The sequence below is a fragment of the Peromyscus maniculatus genome, chromosome 1 (assembly GCF_049852395.1).
Source record: "Peromyscus maniculatus bairdii isolate BWxNUB_F1_BW_parent chromosome 1, HU_Pman_BW_mat_3.1, whole genome shotgun sequence".
NCBI lineage: Eukaryota > Metazoa > Chordata > Mammalia > Rodentia > Cricetidae > Peromyscus > Peromyscus maniculatus.
Genome location: NC_134852.1, coordinates 132,355,191 through 132,376,300, shown reverse-complemented (window position 1 = coordinate 132,376,300; position 21,110 = coordinate 132,355,191). Strand labels below are relative to the sequence as shown.

The 21,110-nt window shown below is 47.5% G+C and overlaps 1 protein-coding gene across 1 annotated transcript; it reads right to left on the bottom strand.

The window, feature by feature from the left end:
• Positions 1 to 1,426: 1,426 nt before the first annotated feature.
• On the bottom strand, positions 1,427 to 5,256 carry Chp2 (calcineurin like EF-hand protein 2). Its single transcript, XM_006980348.4, has 7 exons — positions 4,975 to 5,256; positions 4,266 to 4,338; positions 4,079 to 4,159; positions 3,839 to 3,969; positions 3,627 to 3,688; positions 2,766 to 2,888; positions 1,427 to 2,612 (listed from the first exon to the last, which is right to left on the bottom strand). The coding sequence occupies exons 1-7, from the start codon at positions 5,039 to 5,041 to the stop codon at positions 2,559 to 2,561; spliced, it is 591 nt and encodes a 196-aa protein (XP_006980410.1). The 5' UTR covers positions 5,042 to 5,256; the 3' UTR covers positions 1,427 to 2,558.
• Positions 5,257 to 21,110: the final 15,854 nt, after the last annotated feature.

Below are 21,110 nucleotides of genomic sequence, written 5' to 3'. Positions count from 1 at the left end.
CTGCAGCCCCAGGGGAATACCTGAGACAGTTATAGTGCCCTTCCAGTTTTCTTTGGTAAACCGCTCCCAAGTGATGCTGTTTTGTTTTTGTTTTTGTTTTTCATTTATAGGACAAGAAATTTTCTTTAAAATTCAAATACATACATTTTTAAGTGGCTTTGCCACAGAAAAGAATTTCATAATGAGCCAGTTTAAAGCAGAATAGGAGTTCATTGGGAAGAGACTTTTTTTTTAAAGATGTATTTGCTTTATCTGTATTTGTGAGAGTCTGCCTGTTTATATCTGCATCACGTGCATGCCATGTACCCGTGGAGGCTGCCGAAGAATGTAGGATTCTCTGGAACTAGAGTTGCATAGTGTTTGTGAGCCACGGTGTGGGTGTTAGGAACTGAACCCAGAATCTCTGCAAGAGCAGCAAGTGCTCTTAACCTCTGAGCCGTTGTTCCAGCCCCTTTGGGAGAAACTTTTTTTTTTTAAACATAAGTGTAAGCAATAGGTAGGAGGGTGCATCCGAATACTGAGGAGTCATTCAAGGTAAAGCTAAAACACATGCAGATGTGGGTGTGGGCTTCTCAAGAAAGCATGCTCAAGTGTCTTTACCACAGCCATTTTGGTGGTTTGAAGGTTACATCTTCAAAGATTTATAAGGCATTTAAATGACATCATAGGGTGGCTCCCAACGTACATGGGATAGGTTACAACTGATCAGGTAAACCTTAAGTCCAGGAGTCGCACAGGAAGTTGGCATGTATTTATCATAGGCAAAGGTTTACAGTCTCTCTGGGAAAGAGTTAGAGGTAATGGAAGGTCACATAGGCTCAGGCCTGAAGCATGTTCCATTGCTATTTTTCCTTTATGTATGTTTGTTTGTGACCCCTTGTCTGCATGCTCATGACATACATGCAGTACCTGTGAAGGCCAGAAGGGGGCATTCCCTGAAACTTGAGTAACAAACTGTTCTGAGCCATGCAGTGTGGGTGCCTGGAACTGAACCTGGGTCCTCTGAAAGAGCAGTGAGCTAGTGGATCCTAGCCCCTACTTTAACATTATTATTTGAAATATCTCTATTTAAAAGCAGTAGTCTTTGAGTAGGAAATTTTCACAGTTCTCTCTTTCTCTCTTGCTGTTTCTCTGTCTCTGTCTCTCTGTCTCTGTCTCTCTGTCTCTGTGTGTGTGTGTGTGTGTGTGTGTGTGTGTGTGTGTGTGTGTGTGTGTTGGAATTCTTGACTTGGTTTGTGTGAGAATTCAACCAGTCTCTTGTGTGAGGGCCTGCTTTCCCTTCTCACGCCCCTTTAATTTTCCCCCTGTCTTTCTATTCCACTTCAATGTGACTTTCATACTATTCTGCAGTCTGTCAATGTTTGAACATCTTACCATGAACACAACAGAATTAGTCTACAAAACTTGAAGTAACTACACACGCTAGGAAAGTATGTATAGTTTATTATTTGTACATCATCCTCCCTCCCACCACATTATTATTCATCCAGAGGATCAGAGGAAAACCCATCCCAGAAGCCAGAGTTCAAGGTTCCCTCCATTTGCTCAACCAAGTGGTAAGGAGGCGCATCACTCATATTGCCTGAGCAAAACCAACATAAACACACACACACATGCACGCACGCACGCACGCACGCACGCATGCACGCACGCACACACATTTTCTGATAACATTACTTCATTTTCCTTAAAGCAACCACCTCTCACTCTATCCCGTCTTCAGGACTTATTTCTGGGGTTCCAGAATTATTATTTGACACTGGCAGGGCCAATTATCATGTTCCGTTCGCCTGGAGACAGAGAAAAGACCAAAGCTGGGTCACGGATGCTGCTTGGTTGGTGTTCTTGGAGGAAGAAGTCTCTTCCCTCTGGGTATGGGCTAGGAAGATGTGATGGAGTGCCGGTGGCCCTTTCCACCACAAGGACAGAATGAAGCTGATGCAAGAGGGCAGCCGAGCAACGCAGGTGACCAAACTCAATCCTGATGACCTGGATCCTGGTTCCCTAAAGGCAACTACTTCTGGGCTGTCTAATCACAGGAGTCTGTGTAATGTTTCGCCCTTTCACTCCTGTCACTTTGGATCGGATTTCCAGTCACTTGCAATCAAATGATCAATGGCTGATAGACAAATCTGCGACCAAATGAGACTTCAGCGCCACCCCTCCAACTCCCTTTCCCAGCCTTAGATAGAGTTTCAAAGTAAGAATATAGCTTATGAGCCTTTAATCCCAGCACTCAGGAGGCAGAGCCAGGTGATCTCTGTGAGTTCGAGGCCAGCCTGGTCTACAGAGTGAGATCCAGGACCCTGTCTCAAGAAGAAGAAGAAGAAGAAGAAGAAGAAGAAGAAGAAGAAGAAGAAGAAGAAGAAGAAGAAGAAGAAGAAGAAGAAGAAGAAGAAGAAGAAGAAGAAGAAGAAAGAAGAAGAAGAAGAAGAAGAAGAAGAAGAAGAAGAAGAAGAAGAATATAGCTTATGGTGATCCTGCCTCCGGGGGGTGGGGGTGGCCTGAGGATAAATTCCAAGCCCATAAGAGGTTTGCATGGGCCAAAGGCATAGGGGTCACTTCAGGATCCGGATGCTCATTTTTTGTTCGATGTTCATCTTCTCTAAGGACTGGAGAGAGATGGGTGTGGTCAAGTCAGGAGGCTTGAATTTCAACCCTGTGCATCTCACCTTCTCCCCTGGAGTCCTAGCATCCCCCAGGGCGCCCCAGGTCTCTCCCATCCTCCTTCTGTCCCAGGGGCTCCTGATCTCCATCCTCCTGACCTTAGTGAACTCCATGAAGGACACTGCCCCATCACCATCTTCATCGGCTTCCTGCACTGTGCGGTCTGTGATGCTCTCCAGCTGCTCATCTGTCACCTGAACCCCAACCATCAGCCGGAGAACCTGGGAGGTGAGAGAAGCGGCAGCCACGGAGAAGAGCTTCAGAGATTGCTCCTCCAGCCCCAGCCCTTGCCCACCTCACCCCCACGTTATGACCAGACTTTTCTTACTCACTTTTCACTATCAAACTCAATTTCCCCTGTAGCCTCTAGAAAACAGCCCCACACCGCTTCACTGTCTATAGTCTTCCCTATGACTCCATCTCACACTTGAACCACTAATGCGTCCCTAAACCTGAACTTTGTAGCCCAGTCGACATCCATCCTCCACTCCACCCCACTTCACCCTCCATCCTAACTTCATCATCTACCCCAGAGTCTTGGCACCATTGACATTTGGACCTAGGTAACTCCTTGGTGTGGAAGGCTGGCCTAGGTGTTTTGGTGTGTATAGCAGTATTCCTAGCCCATTCCCAATAAACATCAATTGTGTGATCTCTTCCCAATAGTGACAACTGAGTATCTCTAGGCATTGGTAAATGTTCATTCAAGAGGCCAAATTACCCCTGAGCTGAGAATAGGCACTCTATGCCCAATCTCATACTTACTTACTTCCTACCTATTCTTCTAACTAACCACACCCAACCCCATCCATTCCCATGTTTAACCTAACACACAATCATCTGCAACCCCACTCATCACACACACACACACACACACACACACACACACACACACACACACCACTCCATTTAGCCATCCTGCCCTGCCCACATATGATGCACCCTGAGATCTTTCTGACCTGTAGCATTTCATTCCTGGAGATCTTCCCATCCCGATCCAGATCATAGAGCTGAAATGCAACTGGGAAAGGAATGGGGAAGAGGAAGGTGAGGCTCCCTGAATTAACATTAAGTCTTCATCAGGCTTACGAGGGGAGTGAGGAGTTCCTGGGCCTCTCCCTGGTGTGGGTAAATCTTGGGGGTCTCCCTTGAGCAAGTCTCACACACTCACAGCGAAGTTTGTTCATTCTGCTGTTTAGGGGTTCAGGTTGCTTGGGGTCTCGGATTGTTGCATCTTCTTCATCTACAGGTCGAAAATGAGCCAGGACCCTGGCAAAGCCTGCGAAGTCCACTCTCTGACTCCTATTGGTGCAGGGATGGAGAAGGACAGTGGTCACCTAGATTGCCACCATCTGTAGCCTCCCTCCCACCCATGTCCATCTCCCCTCGCCGGCCCCCGGCTGAGATTCACCCGTTGGGGAAGAAGCTGTCTATAATGCGGTCCCCCAGAGGGTTCACAGCCAGCGCCCCGATCTGCTGGAGGTCTAGGCGGCTGTAAAGACAAAACAATGAGGCAAAGAAGGCAGGTGGAGGTGTCAGAGAGCAGGATGGGGCCAGAAAAAACAGAGGCGAAAGGTCCTTCCATCTGCTCTGCTCACCTCAAGAAGCCCTTTTCCTCCCTGTCCAGGGCTTGGAAGCGGTGGTAGAGGCGGAGCAGGCTGGCTTGCGAGACTGCGGGAGAGAAGGAGGTGGGGTGAGCCAGCAGACTCTTATCGCCAGATCCTGTGTGCACTGGGGTGCGCTGCGGACACCCCGGCTCGGGGGACATGGTCAAGGAACCCTGTAACTTCCCCTACCACCTACCAACATAACAGGGTCTTCCACCTCCCCACCCTCAGTGAGGCTTCAACTAACTATAAGGAAGAGGCAGACGGGTGGGGATCCAGGGGAGAGTCGTTACCTCCACAAGCCCGGGTGCGGAGTCGACCAGGCTAGAGGGAGCTTGACTCAAGAAAACACTATGTTAGAGACCCAAGAGATTCCCAAATCCCAGGTTCCCTTCGAAGTCAGCACTCTGCTCTGCCTTCAACCTCCATCGGAGCTCGAGGATGCCTGAATGAATCTGATCCATCAACCCGGGCCGCTGCAAACTTGGCTCTCAAAGACCTTAAATCACAGCCATCCCGGATGCCAGGGTCTCAGTTTCCCAGCTCCAGTGGCGCGGATTCCCGGACTCAGGCTCCAAGCCCTCTAAGTCTCTGCGATCTGGGAGAGTCAAGCTCCATTCTGGGATCCCCCTACACTACACTAAACCTCCTCTGTGCCCGCCCACGGACTACTGGGCTGCCCCCACCCCCGCATACTCACAGCCGGTCTCTCTGAGGATGTCGTCCACGTCGGGAATGAGCGCAACGTGGGAGCTGCGTGAGCCCATCGCGGACCCACCGGCGGAGGCTAGCAGCCAGGGGAACCAGGCGTCCTCTCCTCCCGTCCAGGAGGCGCGGCCGCCCAAGTGGCCTCGGGGCCGAAGGTCGCGGGCCTGGCGAGCAGCCAGAACCCAGGCGTTCCTCGCCTGCCACCTACGACCCTGGAGAACAGAAAACAATGCCCGGGGTAGCAGGTCAGAGGGGAAAACTGAGAACAACCGGTCGTTTCAGCCCGGAGATTGAGGTCGCCAGAGGCTGGGCGACGCCAGGGCCCCGCCTTCCTCACGCCTGTGCCAGCCAGCTTTCTCCCAACCCTCCCTAGACACAAACCCACCTCCTCGACGACGGGACCTCCCAGATCCTCTCAGCCAGCGGTGCTCAGTTCATGTCCCGCTGGAGGGGATGAAGACATTCTTCTGGGGATCGGAAGAGGGGGCAGGGGGAGGGGACGGCTCCCTGGGCAGGAGGGGTGGTGATGGGGAAGTCCAGGCTCCACTAAGTGGGACAGCTTAGACAGGAATCCTAACTACTCCCTCTTCATACAAGCCCATGTATCTTGGGTCTATGGTGTTTTCATTTGTTTACCTAGGGTTATTGTGTGGCTGATCCACGGAGCCATGAGGCACCAGCACTTAGGAGGTTGAGGCAGGAAACTAGGCATGAGTGCATGGCTGCTCTGAACTATGTGAGTTCTAAGCCAGCCTGGGCTTCATTGTTTGACCTTGTCTTAAAACAAACAAATGTTTAAGATTTATCCCAAATCCAGATTTCCTGGCTTCTCTCAGAAATCAGAAGTTCTGGGGCTAGTTGTGTAGTTCAGTGGGACAACAATTGCATGACATACAAGCCCAAGGCCCTGGGTTTGAACTACTGCAGTGGACTGGGGAAATCCCCGGAAGTTTGGTATCTCTAACTGAAGGCTATTTGCCATAATGTCCATGTGGCCCATGTTCTCTCCCAGTGTGCCCTGTGGGCCCCAATAGAACAACAAGTGTATAATAACTTGGGCTTCTGACCAGGGCCCAGCACCACCAAGCTGAAGACTGTGACTTGGCTTAAAATTCTAAAGACAGTAACAAGGCCCCTGGTTTATCAGATGCCCCCAGGACTTGGCTGGGCACTTATGTGCCCTTGCTGGACTTCTCACTCAGCTGTGTTTTGTGACCTACTGGAATACACTGCCCTGTTTTCTATAGCTCCAAGGGAACAGCACAGCTAAGCCATTTATAAGGGAAAACTTTGAGGGCTGAAGAGGTGGCTCAGAGGTTTATAATACCTGCTCTTTCAGAGGACCTATGTTCAATTCCTAGCACCCACATGATGGTTCACAACCGTCTGTAGCTTTAGTCACCAAGGACCCAATGCCTTCTTCTGGCCTTGGGGTACCCAGGCATGCTTGTGGTACACAGACATACATGCAGGCTAAACACCCATACACATAAAAATAAATTAAAAAAGAAAAAAAGGACAAAAATTGAGGTGTGGTGTGGTGTGGCACACCTTTGATTCTAGAAGAGGGAGGCAGAGACAGGTAGATCTCTGTGAGTTCAAAGCCAGCCTGTTCTATACATCGAGTTCCAAGCCAACCATGTACACACAGTAAGAACCTTAACAAAGACTAATTAATTAATGTGAAGTGGTGCTTACCTATAGTGAATTCAGGGCTAGCCTGGGCAACAGAGTGAGCTCCTGACTCAAAAAACAAAATAAGAAAGAAAGAAGAAAAGAAAAGACAAAGAGGCTGTTCAGCTCTGGCAGCTTCGTCTGGAGTGTCCTTGACAGTGAGGTCTCTGCAGAGCCCTACACAGTCCAGGGTATCGCATGACAAGACCAACAGGACATCCCAGCTCAATGCTCCCCTGTTCTTCTCATAAAGCCACAGACCCAACCTAGAGTAGCGCGGCAGGCCTGTCATCCCAGCCACTCAGGAGGCTGAGGCAGGATCACAAGTTCAAGGCCTGCCTGTGCTACAGGGTGGGTTCAAGGCCAAGCTGGGCAACTTAAACACTGTTCCAAGATTTAAACATGGGTGGCTGGAGAGATGGCTCCATGGGTAAGAATACTTGCTGTGCAAGAGTGAGGACCTGAGTTCAAATCTCCAACCTTCATAAAAAAACTGCTGAGCATGGCCATATGTGCATGTAATAACCATGCACACACACACACACACACACACACACACACACACACACACACTTTATTTAACTTTCTTTTGTAAAATAAAAGCAGAGTGGAGGGTGGAGCTCTGGGCTAGGCTAGAAGTGTGCTTACCAGCGAGTGTGTGGCCCTAAGTTCAATCCTCAATGCTGCAAAAAATAGGTGTCTAGTTCTGAAACTACCCTACCATCACCATAGTTGTATATATGCACGTTTTCAGAGGGAGGGGTGCAGGAACTTCATTACAAGGGTTCAAGTTCATATCCATTTGGGAGAAATAGTCTATTAGTCTCCAAACTGAGACAGAGGCTTAACTCCAGAGAGACTTGAAAATATTGATCTAAAAAGTGGTTGCTTCTCCTTCAGACTAAACAGCTGACAGAAGAGATGCTTGATTCCCTTTCAGATGTCCCCGAAGGACTAAAGAATGTGGGAAGCCACCCTCCTCCCCCACAGAGCCAACAACTCTCCGGGCCAGCACTGGGAGTCAGCTAAACCCAGGAAGCAGTGAATCTCTGATCACGTGCAGAGGTGTCAGCCCTGTACTCATGTAAGTCATTCTAGTTCAATGATCAGCCCACACCACAGCCATCTGCCAAGCAGGGAGCCCTGGGCCAGGAGACGGTCCTGCTTCATGCATACAAGTGGGGTTTATACCAATTCCACAATGCACATGCCAACTTTTGTTTGGTTATTTAGGGAATGCTGAAGAACCCATTAAACTCGCTTCGGTGTGTGTGTGTGTGTGTGTGTGTGTGTGTGTGTGTGTGTGTGTGTGACTGCAGATGGAACCCAGAGCATTTTGCATGTGCAAATGCTGTACCACTGAGCTACATCCTCAGCTGATTTTTTTTTTTTTTACTTTAACCTCCATAAAAGTTGCTGACTTTGGCAGGTGAGACGGCTAAACAGGTAAAGGCACGAACCACCAAACCTAAAGACATTCATCTGATCACCAGGAGTCATGTGGTGGAAGGAGAAAACTGGCTCCTGGAAGTATTCCTCTGACATTTGCATGTATGCAGTGCCTGGACACACACACACACACACACACACACACACACACACACACACACGAACACACACTATTTTAATGGTTTTAAGTCGCCTGCCATGTTTGATGATGTTCAAGTTAGAAAAACAAACATTCAAGAATACTCAGGGAAACATAAAACTCTTACCACCCAATAAACTAAAAAAATGGACAAATGGGCAGTGGTGGCACACACATGTCTTTAATCCCAGCACTTGGGAGGCAGAGGCAGACAGATCTCCGTGAGTTTGAGGCCACCTCAGTCTACAAAGCAAGTTCCAGGACAGTCAAAGCTATAGAAAGAAAATAGAAAAAAAGAAAATCTCAGTGCCAGGGGTGAGGTATCTCCCTATGAGATCCTGACCCTGAGGCTCCTAAAACACAAAATACAAACTGGGTGGTGGTGGCGCATGCCTTTAATCCCAGCACTTGGGAGGCAGAGGCAGGCAGATCTTTGTGAGTTCGAGGCCAGCCTGGGCTACAGAGCAAGATCTAGGACAGCCAGGGCTACACAGAGAAACCCTGTCTCAAAAAATCCAAAATAATAATAACAATAATAATAATAAATGGTTAATAATAGTAGCAAAATGGACAGAGACTGGAAGACTCCTTTGTCACCCTGGCTGGAGGTGACTTCTGCACGTGATCAGAAATTCACTGCTTCCTGGGTTTAGCTGACTCCCAGTGCTGGCCTGGAGAGTTGTTGGCTCTGTGCGGGAGGAGGGTGGCTTCCCACATTCTTTAGTCCTTCAGGGACATCTGAAAGGGAATCAAGCATCTCTTCTGTCAGCTGTTTAGTCTGAAGGAGAAGCAATAACTTTTTAGATCAATATTTTCAAGTCTCTTTGGAATGGAAATTTCTTCAAAGAAGATGTATAAATGTCCAGATAAATGCAGAAAAAGATTCTCAGCATCACTGACCATCAGAAGATTAAGAATCAAACTCACTAGAATGACTAGAATTAAGACCAAGAAAACCAAAAGAAACTTGCAAGTCTCAGTGAGGAGATGGAGAAATCAGACCCTGTGCATTGCTCATAGAAGGAAAAATGGTGCAGTCGTCATGGACAACAAGTTCGAGATTTTTCAGTGAGTAAAAACTATCATGTGATAAATAATCCTCTCCCAGGTATACACCCAAAGGAACTGAAGAATGGGAGTTCACTAGTCAGCAGGCACAAGAGCAAACAGAACTGCCATGTGACCCAGCTCTGGGCCTCCTGGGTATTTTGGCCTGGGGAATTCTGGAATTGGTTCATCTCCAAGATGCTTATGCATCCATATTTATTGGTGCACTCTTCACAAAAACCAATAAGGGAGCCAGCTTAGGTGTCCATCAACACACGAGGATGAAGAAAAGGTAGTGTATTTGTGTACAATGGAATTTTATTCAGCCATAAGAAAAATGTTATCACGACATTAGCAGAAAAGCGGGTGGAATTGGAAATCATTATGTTCAATAAGATAAACCAAACTCGGACAGACAAATAATGTGTGTTTACTACATGTATTATTTATTTACCTAGTGTGGGGATTTTGTGTGTACATGTGCCATTGCATGTATTTGAAGGTTGGAGGATGACTTGGAGGAAGCCATAAGGATCAAGCCAGTAAGCAGTGTTTCTCCATGGTCTCTGCTTCCACGGAGCCTTAACAGTTCTGCCACTTCCCATCAGCACCACAGGTTGGGGACAAAGTCTTTAACCCATGTGTTCCAAACAGCATTAGACCAAGCTGGCCTAAAACTCACAGAGCTCCACCTGCCTCTGTCTCTGAGTACTGGGATTAAAGGCATGTGCCACCCAGCTTAAATTTATTTTTATTTATGTGCATGTATGTGTGGCACATGTGTGCCAGTGCCTGCGAGAGGTCATAAGAAGATATTAGATTCCCTGGAACTGGAGTTAGAGGCAGTTGAAACCCACCCAATGAGAGTGCAGGGTCTCACTATATAGCCCAGCTGTCCTGAAACTTGCTATGTAGACCAGGCTGGCCTGGAACTCACAGAGATCCCCCTGTGTCTGCCTCCTGAGTGCCATGATTGAAGGCGTGAGCCTCTGAAATGAAAGGAGGCTCTTTCATAAGGACACATGTTATAGTGGCCACCAAAGGTCGTCTGATGGAGGCTGAGTGCTACTGAGAGGACACAGGGCCTTTAGAAGGTGGGGCCTAGAGACAGTAAATACTACACCCTCCTAGGTGTGCCCTGGGAGGGGTATTGAGACGCCAACCCTGGCTGTCTTTCAGTTCTCCACCACAATGAGGTGAATAGTTTTGATCTGCCACATGTTCCCAGCCCTGTGGTACCGCCTTGCCACAAACCCATGGACTGAGACCTCAGAGACCATGAGCCACAATGGACTTTTCCTGCTTTAACGTGATCCTTCTCAGTTGTTTTGTCACAGTGATGGAAGTTTAATGCCAATCACAGACACAGATGGTTTGAACAGCTAATGACGTCACAAGGGCCTGACCCCTGGCTAACATTCACACCAGGAATTAGAGTAAGCGGAGTTTTTCATCAGGACTGCAGGCTCCCAAAAAAACACACGGAGACTTATTCATTATGAAAGCTCGGCCAATAGCTTAGGCTTGTTTTTAGCTAGCTCTCATAACTTAAATCAACCCATTTCTATTCATCTGTGTGCTGACTCAGGGCTCGTTTACCAAATCTAGGTACTTTCTATATTGCTTCTTCCGAGTCTGGCTGGCTACCCCTCCGCCTCTCCCCACTTCTTCTTCCCAGCATTCTCTCTGCCCCCCAAATCCTACCTAGCTATTGGATGTTTAGCTTTTTTATTAAACTTATCACAGTGACATATATCCACATAATGTAAAGGAATGTTCCACAGATTAGGCTTTAGATTTTTGAGGGGACACAAACACTTAGAGCACGGTGAATGCATATTCACACACAGAAAGCCTATAAGCCATCCACATTGGGCTTATCACCTAACATTTCTACACCCCTCTTTCCCCTTCCCCCCTAACCTCCCCAGCGCACCTTAATATCACAGCCCAATGGCTCTTGGAAACCAATGAATTATACCCATGGCTCCCAGTTAGGAAATTTCTGGTTTTCAGTGTCAGGAACCATCCTGAACCTATATTAAGAAGAAAAGAGCCAGTTCACTGAAGCCTGAGGGAAGTCCAAGGGAACATGCTTTAGATGTAGCTCTACCCGGCATTCCAGCCACGTCACTGAATGCTGCCACTTTCTCCCTTGATGATCCTCATGGTCAGGCAGGCTCCACATAGCTGCATCTTCTCTACATGAAACTGCTCCTCAACTCATCAAGTAGGAATTCCCTTGGTCTCCGAGTCTCCTAGTCCCCCTTTGTGTTGTTATAACAGGCTAGCACTGGCTGGGTAATCTATAAACACTAGAAATGCATTGAACTTGCCGTTCTAGAGGTGAAGATGCCCGGATTGTGGCACTGGCCTGCAGTCAGGGCCCTCTTGCTCTCTTGCTGTGTCATCCCATGGCAGAAGGACAAGTGACAAGTTGGAGTGGGAGTGGGAAGAATATGTGAATAAGAGGGAGAAGGAGAGAGAGAGAGAGAGAGAGAGAGAGAGAGAGAGAGAGAGAGAGAGAGAGAGAACTCTGCTTTTATAACAAGTACACTCAGACTCCCAACAACAGCTAACCCATTCATGAGAACAGAACCTTTATAAGGTAAATCACCCCCTCTTTAGGCCCCACCCCAACACTGTTGCCCTGGAAATTAAACGTCCAACTCACAAGCTCGAGAGAACATTCAAATCACAGTTCCTGACATCCAAATACACCCTAAAAAAGAAACCCCCCCCCGCCACCGACTTCTGCAGGAGTCACTGAGGTGGAGCTGCGGCCTCACTCACCTTGCAGTGGAGGTGACATGAACCTCGTGGCCCACAGGCCACCATGACAGGGAGAGGCAGTTCCTGAAAGCAACATTCTTTAGCCTAAGAGGAAAGGATGCTGAGCAGACTAAACAACAGATGTCAGCAGAGTGACCCAGTAATAACACAATATTTACACTCACTGCTCCCTAGTTTCCAAGGAGGGGAGCACGAGATCGGGCAGGAACTGTGAATTGGGTTGTGCAAGAAACAAGAGGCCCAATTTGCCTCAAAGATGCCTCTTGCCCTGCCTTTACCATCCACCAAGTCACTGTGTTTAGAGCCCCAGTAAGCTGCAGGGAGGGCTAGAGGGGGATTGGGGAACTGTGAAAGATTGTTAAAAGAATGTAATAGGAGCTGGGGAGAGGGCTCAGTGATGAAGGGTGCTTGCTAAGCACCTAAAAGGACCTGTTTAGATGCCAGCACTCACGTAACTAGTCAGGCATGATCTCCCACGCACCTGTAACCTTTGCAGTGTTTTGGGGCCAGGGGGTGGGTGGGATGAGAAAGGAAGATTGCTAATACCTTCCTCTGGCTTCTGCATACACACATGCACACACCACCACACACACACACACACACACACACACACACACACACACACACACACACCACAATAAAGAACATAGTACAGGCAGGCATAATGGCACATACCTGCAATGCTAGCTCTCAAAGAGACTGAGGCAGGAAGACCCCCAAGTTCAAGGCCAGTCTAGGTAACATAGCAAGACACTACCTGAAGCGTGTGTGTGTGTGTGTGTGTGTGTGTGTGTGTGTGTGTGTGTGTGTGTGTGTGGTGGGAGAGTGACACACGTGTGTGGTTTAAGGTAATGCGAACAATAAAAGGTCTGTAGTCAAAAGTGCCCCTCAGTCCTATTTTCAAATCTCCATTCCAAGAGCTGCCACTTTACACCCCTCCTTGCGGCTCTCACAGAACTGCTCATGAAATCAGAAGAACGTAATAGGGCTACCTTCATAGCAAAATGGGTCCTTTCTAGAAGCTTCTCCCAACAGACCTCCTTTGAGAGCACGTTTGCAGAGACTGCCGATGCCTCTTGGCTTCTTGGCTAAGATCAAGGGCGGAGGTTGCCTCACACACTCATGCACAAAACCATCAAGAGTGGAGAAATGCACGGTGTGAGAGTCTCCTGGTACTTACCAGCTGTGAGATGCTGGGGAGAAGGCTGATGGGTAAAGTGCATGCTGCACAAACGTGAGGACCTAAGCTTTGAATCCCCAGTACCTGCGTAAGTCACACGTGGCAGCCCGCATCTGTAGTCCCGCACAAGGGAGGTAGAGATAAGCTGATCCCTGGAGCTCCTGGCCAGCCAGCCTAGCTAAAGTGGTAAGCCCCGAGCTTAGGGAGAAATCCTGCACCTCCCTCCCCCCAAAAAAATAAGGTGAAGAAACAATTGAGAGAGACAGTCTCTGGCCTCGCACATGCATCCTCATACCTGCATGCATATAAACACATGCAATACACACACATACATATATACATACATGTAAGCACTCCTATGGAATAAAAATTTTAAAAGTACTAGATGCTAGACGCTTAATTGAAAGGGGTCCAGAGACAGTGACAATTGAGAGAAAGCCTAAAATCCAACATAGGGTCACCTTCTACAGTTAAAGAAGAAAGGGCAGGGAAAGAAAATGAAGGGGAAAGAAAACAAAATGGGGAAAGAGAGAGACAGAAGGACTGGGGCGGAGGAGAGGGGTGTAAGCAGCAATTATATACTGTCCTCTGGTGGATTCGAATGGCAGTGCCCCAACTTGGTTCTCACAATGATTTGTTTGAGAGCCAAGCATTGAGCAGGCATCTCTGGACAGTGAGATTAGAGAAGAGAGCAGACACAAATGAGCCTAGAGTCATGAGCAAGAGCCGGACATTAAATCTGTTCATTCATTCATTCATTCATTCATTCATTCATTCATTCATTCACCCAACAAAGGTTTACTGACCATCTACCAGATACTGTTAGAAGTTGGGAATGCAGCTATTAACAAATACACAGCAGTCTCCCCTTTATGATGCTTATAGTCTGAAGGGGGTACACAGACAACACACACACACACATTATACAGGAGGCTAGATTGTGATAGCAGATATGAAGGAGATATGAAAGATAAAGCAAATAGAAAGGTTGGGGAAGATGTGCAGTGTTAACAGAGAAGTTAGGACAGGCTTCAACTAGGTAATAAATGAGCAAAGACTCAGATGTGAGGAACCTAGATGTGCAATTTTCCAAAAGCATTTCAGGCAGAAAAAACAAAAACAAAAACAAAAAACATTTGGTGTGCAATGGTCCTGAGGCGCGTGTGCAGAAACCTCCATGGGCTGTCTAAATGGAGACATTGGAAGGAATGGATGAAGAAGGGCCTGGGGTGAGATGAGATCAGAGAGCCCCCAAGAGGAAATGAGCTAGTAACCCCTCTGAGGGCTTTCAATTCTCCTCAGAATGAAACGGGAAGTCACAGATGGTTTGAGGAAAAAGAGAAATGAAATATACAAGTAATCATTTTGTGGAGGGAATTCATCTCCTACAGTCTCCCTAACAGATCTTCACAGATTTGGTGGTTGGAGAGATGCCTCAGAGATGGCTCAAAGAGCACATGCTGCTCTTCCAGAGGCCTGGAGTTTGGTTCCCAGAGCCCACCCACATCAGGTGGCTCACATCCGCTTGGAACTCCAGTCACGTGCAGGGGATCAGTGCCTCATCTGACATCCACAGGCACCTGAGCACAGGAGGCAGTCACCCACATAGACATGCATGCATATACATAAATCAAAGCAAAATCCTCTTTAAAAAGACAGTCACTACAGAGTTGGTGGCTGTTCTTCATAGTACAAATTTATCACCTTGTAATTGGGGCTCACTGGGCTGGAGTCAAGGAGCTGGCAAGCCTGAGTCCCTTGTGGATCCAGAGGAGAACCTGCTTCCACGTTTCCTTCACTTTCTAGAGGTTGCCCACATTCCGTGGCCTCTCGTCCTTCTTCCACCTTCAGAGCCAGTACCTACATTGCTCCAACCCATTCCTCCATCCTCCCATGTCTGGCTATAATGGACCTGCCTGCCTCGCTCCACAAGGATCCGCTGGTTCTGTTGGACTCACAAAGAGAATGCTAATCTCCAGGTCCTGAAAACCTAACCCCCTTGACATCTGCAGTATTATCCCTATGGCCATGTGAGGTGCCATATCTTCAGCTTTCTGGGATTAAAACACCTTTGGGGGAGCATGTCTTATCTATTACATAGTTACAGCACAAATGAGAAGATAATGCTAAGAGAGAATGAATGTGGGAGATCTCACCTGCCAGGGGATGAGAGCGTGTCTGGGGAAGGGGAAGGCAGAGGGGAGAGGTCCAGGAATGTGTTACCAAGCCAAGTACTGTGGCACGTATCTGAAGGCAGGAGGCAGGACCATGACATTGAGGCCAGTCTGAGCCACACAAAGAGCTCCTGTCTCAAACACTGAAAAAAAAAAAAACCACTCAGGTTGTGGTGGCACACGCCTTTAACCCCAACACTCAGGAGGCAGAGGCAGGTGGATCTCTGTGAGACCCCAGCCCGATCTACATAGTGAGATTCAGGACAGGCACCAAAACTACAGAGAAACCCTGTCTCAAAAAGTCAAAACAAACAAAGAAAAAAGAAGAAACTGAAAAACCAAAACTGCATCCCCAAGAAAAGGATCATCCCTCTCCAAGCCAAGTCACCTTCAGTGACCTGGGTGACTGCCAGCTGGGTCCTGGTGTCTTTGGACTCTCCCTGACACTCTCAACCCACACCCATCTACTCTAGGACAAAGGGAGCATGGCCAGCCTTCTCCCTTAGCCATCTGGGAGCCAGACTGGGGGCCTTGAGCACAGCTCCTCTTGCAGACACAGATGAGGAGTACCGAGTGTGCCCACCCTGTCTGCTGCAAGGAGGCTTGCCTCCCGCAGGTGCCTGTCACCATCCTTCCACATTTGGCTCCAAGGTTACAGATGTTCTTATTATGCCATAGAATTGATTTCTGTATGTGACCCACAGACTCTGAGACTGGGTGGGAAGCTTGATCCAAGCCACAGAGCCTCCCGAGAAGCTAGTACCAAGTCACAGTAAAGTCACTCAAGGGGCACTTGGCCAGTCACAGTACTCATTAATAGGTATCCTGTACCCAGATAGTAGGTTTCTTCGCTGATGCAGTAAGCCAGATCAACTTAATTAAAAAGTAAAAGACCAGGTTTATTTGGGCAAAGCACTCTCTGGGGAATCCTCCAGCCCCCAGAGATGAGGCAGGAGAAGGATGCAGGAGAGAAATCACATGGCGGTTCTAAAGGAGGGAGCTTAAATACCCTGTAGGCACAGGATGAAGACTCCTCCTCCACAAGCTGGGTTTGTAACCCATTATAATGCTTTGGGCAGGGATTGGGGAGCTGGTAGCTCCAGGGGAGGAGCCATCACCACTTTTGGTGGTTTTTCTGAGAGGGCAGGGTTTGGAGAGAGACAAGTGGGGTGGAGCTGAAGATTCCAGCCAAACACTCATCCTAGAGCAAAATTTTAGAATGACCTTTCTCCAGTTCTCTCAATCCTGATAAAAGTACTAGCCTGCATTAGGAGACTAGGTAGCCTATCCACATGCCTTGAGATTAGAGTAACGGTATAATTTTCATGGGTGGGCATTTGCTCTATCTGTTGGGGCTCACCCAGGAATCCATTCAAAAAAATCTCTATCTCTAACATAAATCTAATGTCAGTTATTTCAAAATGTGTGTGTGTTTCTACAAATAAACTTGATTTTTTTTTCACAAGCACACCTATAATCCCAGCATTAAGAAGGCTGAGGCAGTCGGGCAGCAGTGGCGCTCGCCTTTAATCCCAACACTCAGGAGGAAGAGCCAGGTGGATCTCTGTGAGTTGGAGGCTAGCCTGGCCTACAAAGCAAGATCCAGAACAGGCACCAAAACTACACAGAAAAACCCTGTCTCAAAATAAATAAGACGAAGAAGGAGAAGGAGGAGGAGGAGGAAGAGGAGGAGGAGGAGGAGGAGAAGAAGAAGAAGAAGAAGAAGAAGAAGAAAGCTGAGACAGGAGGATCACAAGTTTGAAGCTAGCCTGAACTATATAATGAGAATCTGACAATAAGAAAGGGGAGAAGAGGGAAAGGGAGGGGAACAGAGAGAAAAGGAAGAAAAGGAAGGGCGGAGAGGAAGAATAGAGATGAGGGAAAAGTGGAAAAAGAGAGAGGAAAGAAAGGGACAGAGAGGCCGGGCGGTGGTGGCGCACGCCTTTAATCCCAGCACTCGGGAGGCAGAGCCAGGTGGATCTCTGTGAGTTCGAGGCCAGCCTGGGCTACCAAGTGAGCTCCAGGAAAGGCGCAAAGCTACGCAGAGAAACCCTGTCTCGAAAAACCAAAAAAAAAAAAAAAAGAAAGGGACAGAGAAAAGAAGGGGGAAGGGAGAGGAGGGAGAAAGGAAGGAAGGGAGAAGAAAATTCTTTTTCAACAAGGACCACGCTGTGTGAATTTGCTGATGTAAGTCAGGAGTCAGCATGCTTTCTCTGTAAACACCTTCAGCTTTACAAGCCTCACATTCTGCACCATGCTTACCCCGCTCTGTCCTGGCAGCATGAGAAGCCATAGACAATAGGTAATAAAACAGATATTCCAACAAAACTTAGATTTTTCCAAGGGAAGTGGCCCTCTTTCCAGGACAATCACTCTGGAAATCAGGTTCCTAAGTCAATACGTAATTAAAACAACTAAGTGCAATCAAAGTCACTCAGGGTCACACAACACACCTGAGCAGAGACTAATGTGCATAAACCAATGTAGACTTTATGGGTGTGTGTGTGTGTGAGAGAGAGAGAGAGAGAGAGAGAGAGAGAGAGAGAGAGAGAGAGAGAGAGAGAGAGAGAGAGAGAGAGAGACTGACTGTTGGTGTAACTCCAGGAGACAAAATTTAGACAGTGACATCTCCATTCTCGTGGAAAGGTCTAGAAAACTCCATCTGCAACACTGGGCATGTTTCACACCTTAAGTGTTTAGATAATTTATGAAGTTATCACAATTAGCAAGACCTTTTTGAAGAATAATTTAGTCCCATGTGCGTGCTTATGTGCTTATTATGTGACACAGTGTGTATGTGTAGGTTAATGCAGGTTAATTCTCTCCTTCCACCACGTGAGGCCCAGAGATTGAATTCGGTCATCAGCCCCTTGGGAGCTCCTGTACTTGCTGAGCCATCTCGCTAGCCCTAGCAAGACATTTAAAAACAAAACACACAGTTCAACTTCCGTCTTATTAAGGGAAATGCAAATTTAAGCTACACCAGGATGACTTTTTCCTTTTCAGAATTGGAAGGACTCCAGGTGTTGGATAAACACATTTGTGAGATTCTGGGGAAACAGGCAGCCTCGTCCACCTGCTGCAGGGGGTAGGTGGGTGGGGGACTCCGCCTCACTCTTGTGAAGTTACAGGGGCACAAAATGACAGATGTGTGCCCTCCTGGATCCTGTACTAGGATTCTAAGAATTCGCCCTAAGGGAACCCTTACCCACTTGTAAGACAACATGAGGGCGAGGCTGTCTGATGCAGCATTGTCCTTTCCAGCAAAAAAAAACCTGGAAACCACCCAAATGTCCATTAGGTTAATGAAATATGATGAAGCAAGGGTGGGGGGGGGTGCTTTCTACAAATTTTTATGGAAATACTCTAAGATATACCAAGTGGGAAAAGCTAGCTTTGGGCCAGTGTGTATTCTTAAGAATCGATATTTCCCTTAAAGAGCACCCACAAATATTTATGTTTTCATACATGAAGGACTGAATCTGAAAGACGCTTCTGATAAAGGGGACCTGGACAATGAGAAAGGACAATACAACTTAGATAGATGTGGAATAGCCATTAGTAGGAGACTTTCCACTTTTTCATGTGGCTAAGCCTGAACACACTACCAACTCAAAATAAACTCTAAGCTAGGCATGGTGGCACGGGCCTAGAATCCCAGCACTCAGGAGGCAGGGAAAGAGACTGTGTAGAATTCAAGGTTGCCTAGGTTACATACCAAGCCCTGCCTTAAAAAAATGAATGACTGTAGAGGAGATGTCTGAGTCAAGAAAGCAAGTGTGAGGACCAAGGACCTAACTGAACCCACACAGACACAGTGGCATGTGCTGTAACTCAGGTTGAGATGGGAGGGGCAGAGACAGGCAGGCCCCTGGGAGCTTGCTGGCCAGCTGGTTCCCCCAGTTAGTGAAGTCTCAACTCCTACCCCCTTTTCTCTTCCTTCCTTCCTTCCTTCCTTCCTTCCTTCCTTCCTTCCTTCCTTCCTTCCTTCCTTCCTTCCTTCCTTCCTTCCTTCCTCCCTCCCTCCCTCCCTCCCTCCCTCCCTCCCTCCCTTCCTTCCTTCCCTTCTTATTTATTTATTATTTATTAAGACAGGGTCTCACTGAACAGCCCTGTCCAACCTGGAATTTGCTGTATGGACCAGACTGGCTTCAGATTCACAGAGATTCACCTGCCTCTGCCTCCCAGATTAAAGGTGTGAGCTGCCACACCCAGCAGGGGGACCCTGTTTTAAACGAAAGATGGCAAGTGCCTGAGAAATGACACTCGAGTGTCCTCTGACCTCCATATACATGTATCCACATACACAAGGGCGCCCATCCACACAGGAACATGCTCACATGCACTCACATTATAAAAAAAGAATAAGCCAATTTTTTAAAATTCAGTTGAAAAACAAAGATATTTCATACCATTACAAACAAAATGTTATTTTTAAGGTAACTTTATCAATATTTCATCTATAAATATAATGAAACTCAATTTAGTTGTGCTGAATAAAAAGAAGTCAGAACAACAACAGAAAGAGAATCTCTGCTGGCCTGTGAGACAGCCCAGCAGGTAAAAAGGCCCTTGCTGCCAAGCCTGGTGGTTTGAGTTCAGTCACACAGTTCAGTTGCGGGGGAACTGACTACAGATGTTGTCCTCTGGCCTCCACATACATGCTGTAGCATGTACACATCCATGCAACCACATCCACATATTCCCAAACACATGAAAGTAAATAAATAAATGCAATAAAATATTATAAATAATTATGTTACATATAAAAACCTGACAAAATATGGGATCAGTGAGACAGCTCAACAGATAAGTACACTCACCACCAGGCCTGAGGATCCGTAAATCTGAATTCATCACCTTAACCCACACAGTGGAAGGAAAGAGCCAACTCCTCCTGCAAGTTGTCCTCTGACCAACAGGCATGCACAGCAGCAGGCACCCACCCCCGCTTGCACACAATACAAATTAATCCATAGGAACAGGAAAGAGACTAGCTGATCAGTGGCTGCTTATGGGTGGGTAAGTGGGCAAATGGCAAGGGGTATGAAAAACCTTTGTGTCTGGTGGATCTTGATGGTATAATGTATTCATGATGCCCAAACATACCAGGCTCTCTCTCTCTCTCTCTCTCTCTCTCTCTCTCTCTCTCTCTCTCTCTCTCTCTCTCTCTCCCACACACACACACACACACACACACACACACACACACACACAATTTAGACAGTGACAACATCTCCATCTTTGGGTTTGGTTGCTTGGTGTTTTTTTAGATCTGATTTTAGGGAGCTGGAGAGATGGCTCAGTGATTTTGAGTGCTAAGTGCTCTAGTAAAGGACCTAGGTTTGGTTCCCAGCACCCACAGCAGGAGACTCATCATTGCCTAGAACTCCAGTTCCATGGGCTCTGGATGCCCACTGGCCCCTGTGGGCAGCTGCGAATACATACAACTTATGTAGGCACCCATCTATAAACCGTGTAGTTTGAATGAGAATGGTTCCCACGGGACTGAATTCCTAGTCCCCAGTTGGTAAAACTGCTTGAGAAGAACTGGAGAATATGGCCTTGTTGAAGAATGTGTGTCACTGGGGGGGGGGGGGACTTTGAGAGCTCTGAAAGAGTCCAGCCCTTCCCAGTGTGCTCTGTCTCTGCCTCCCACTTACAGATCAAGC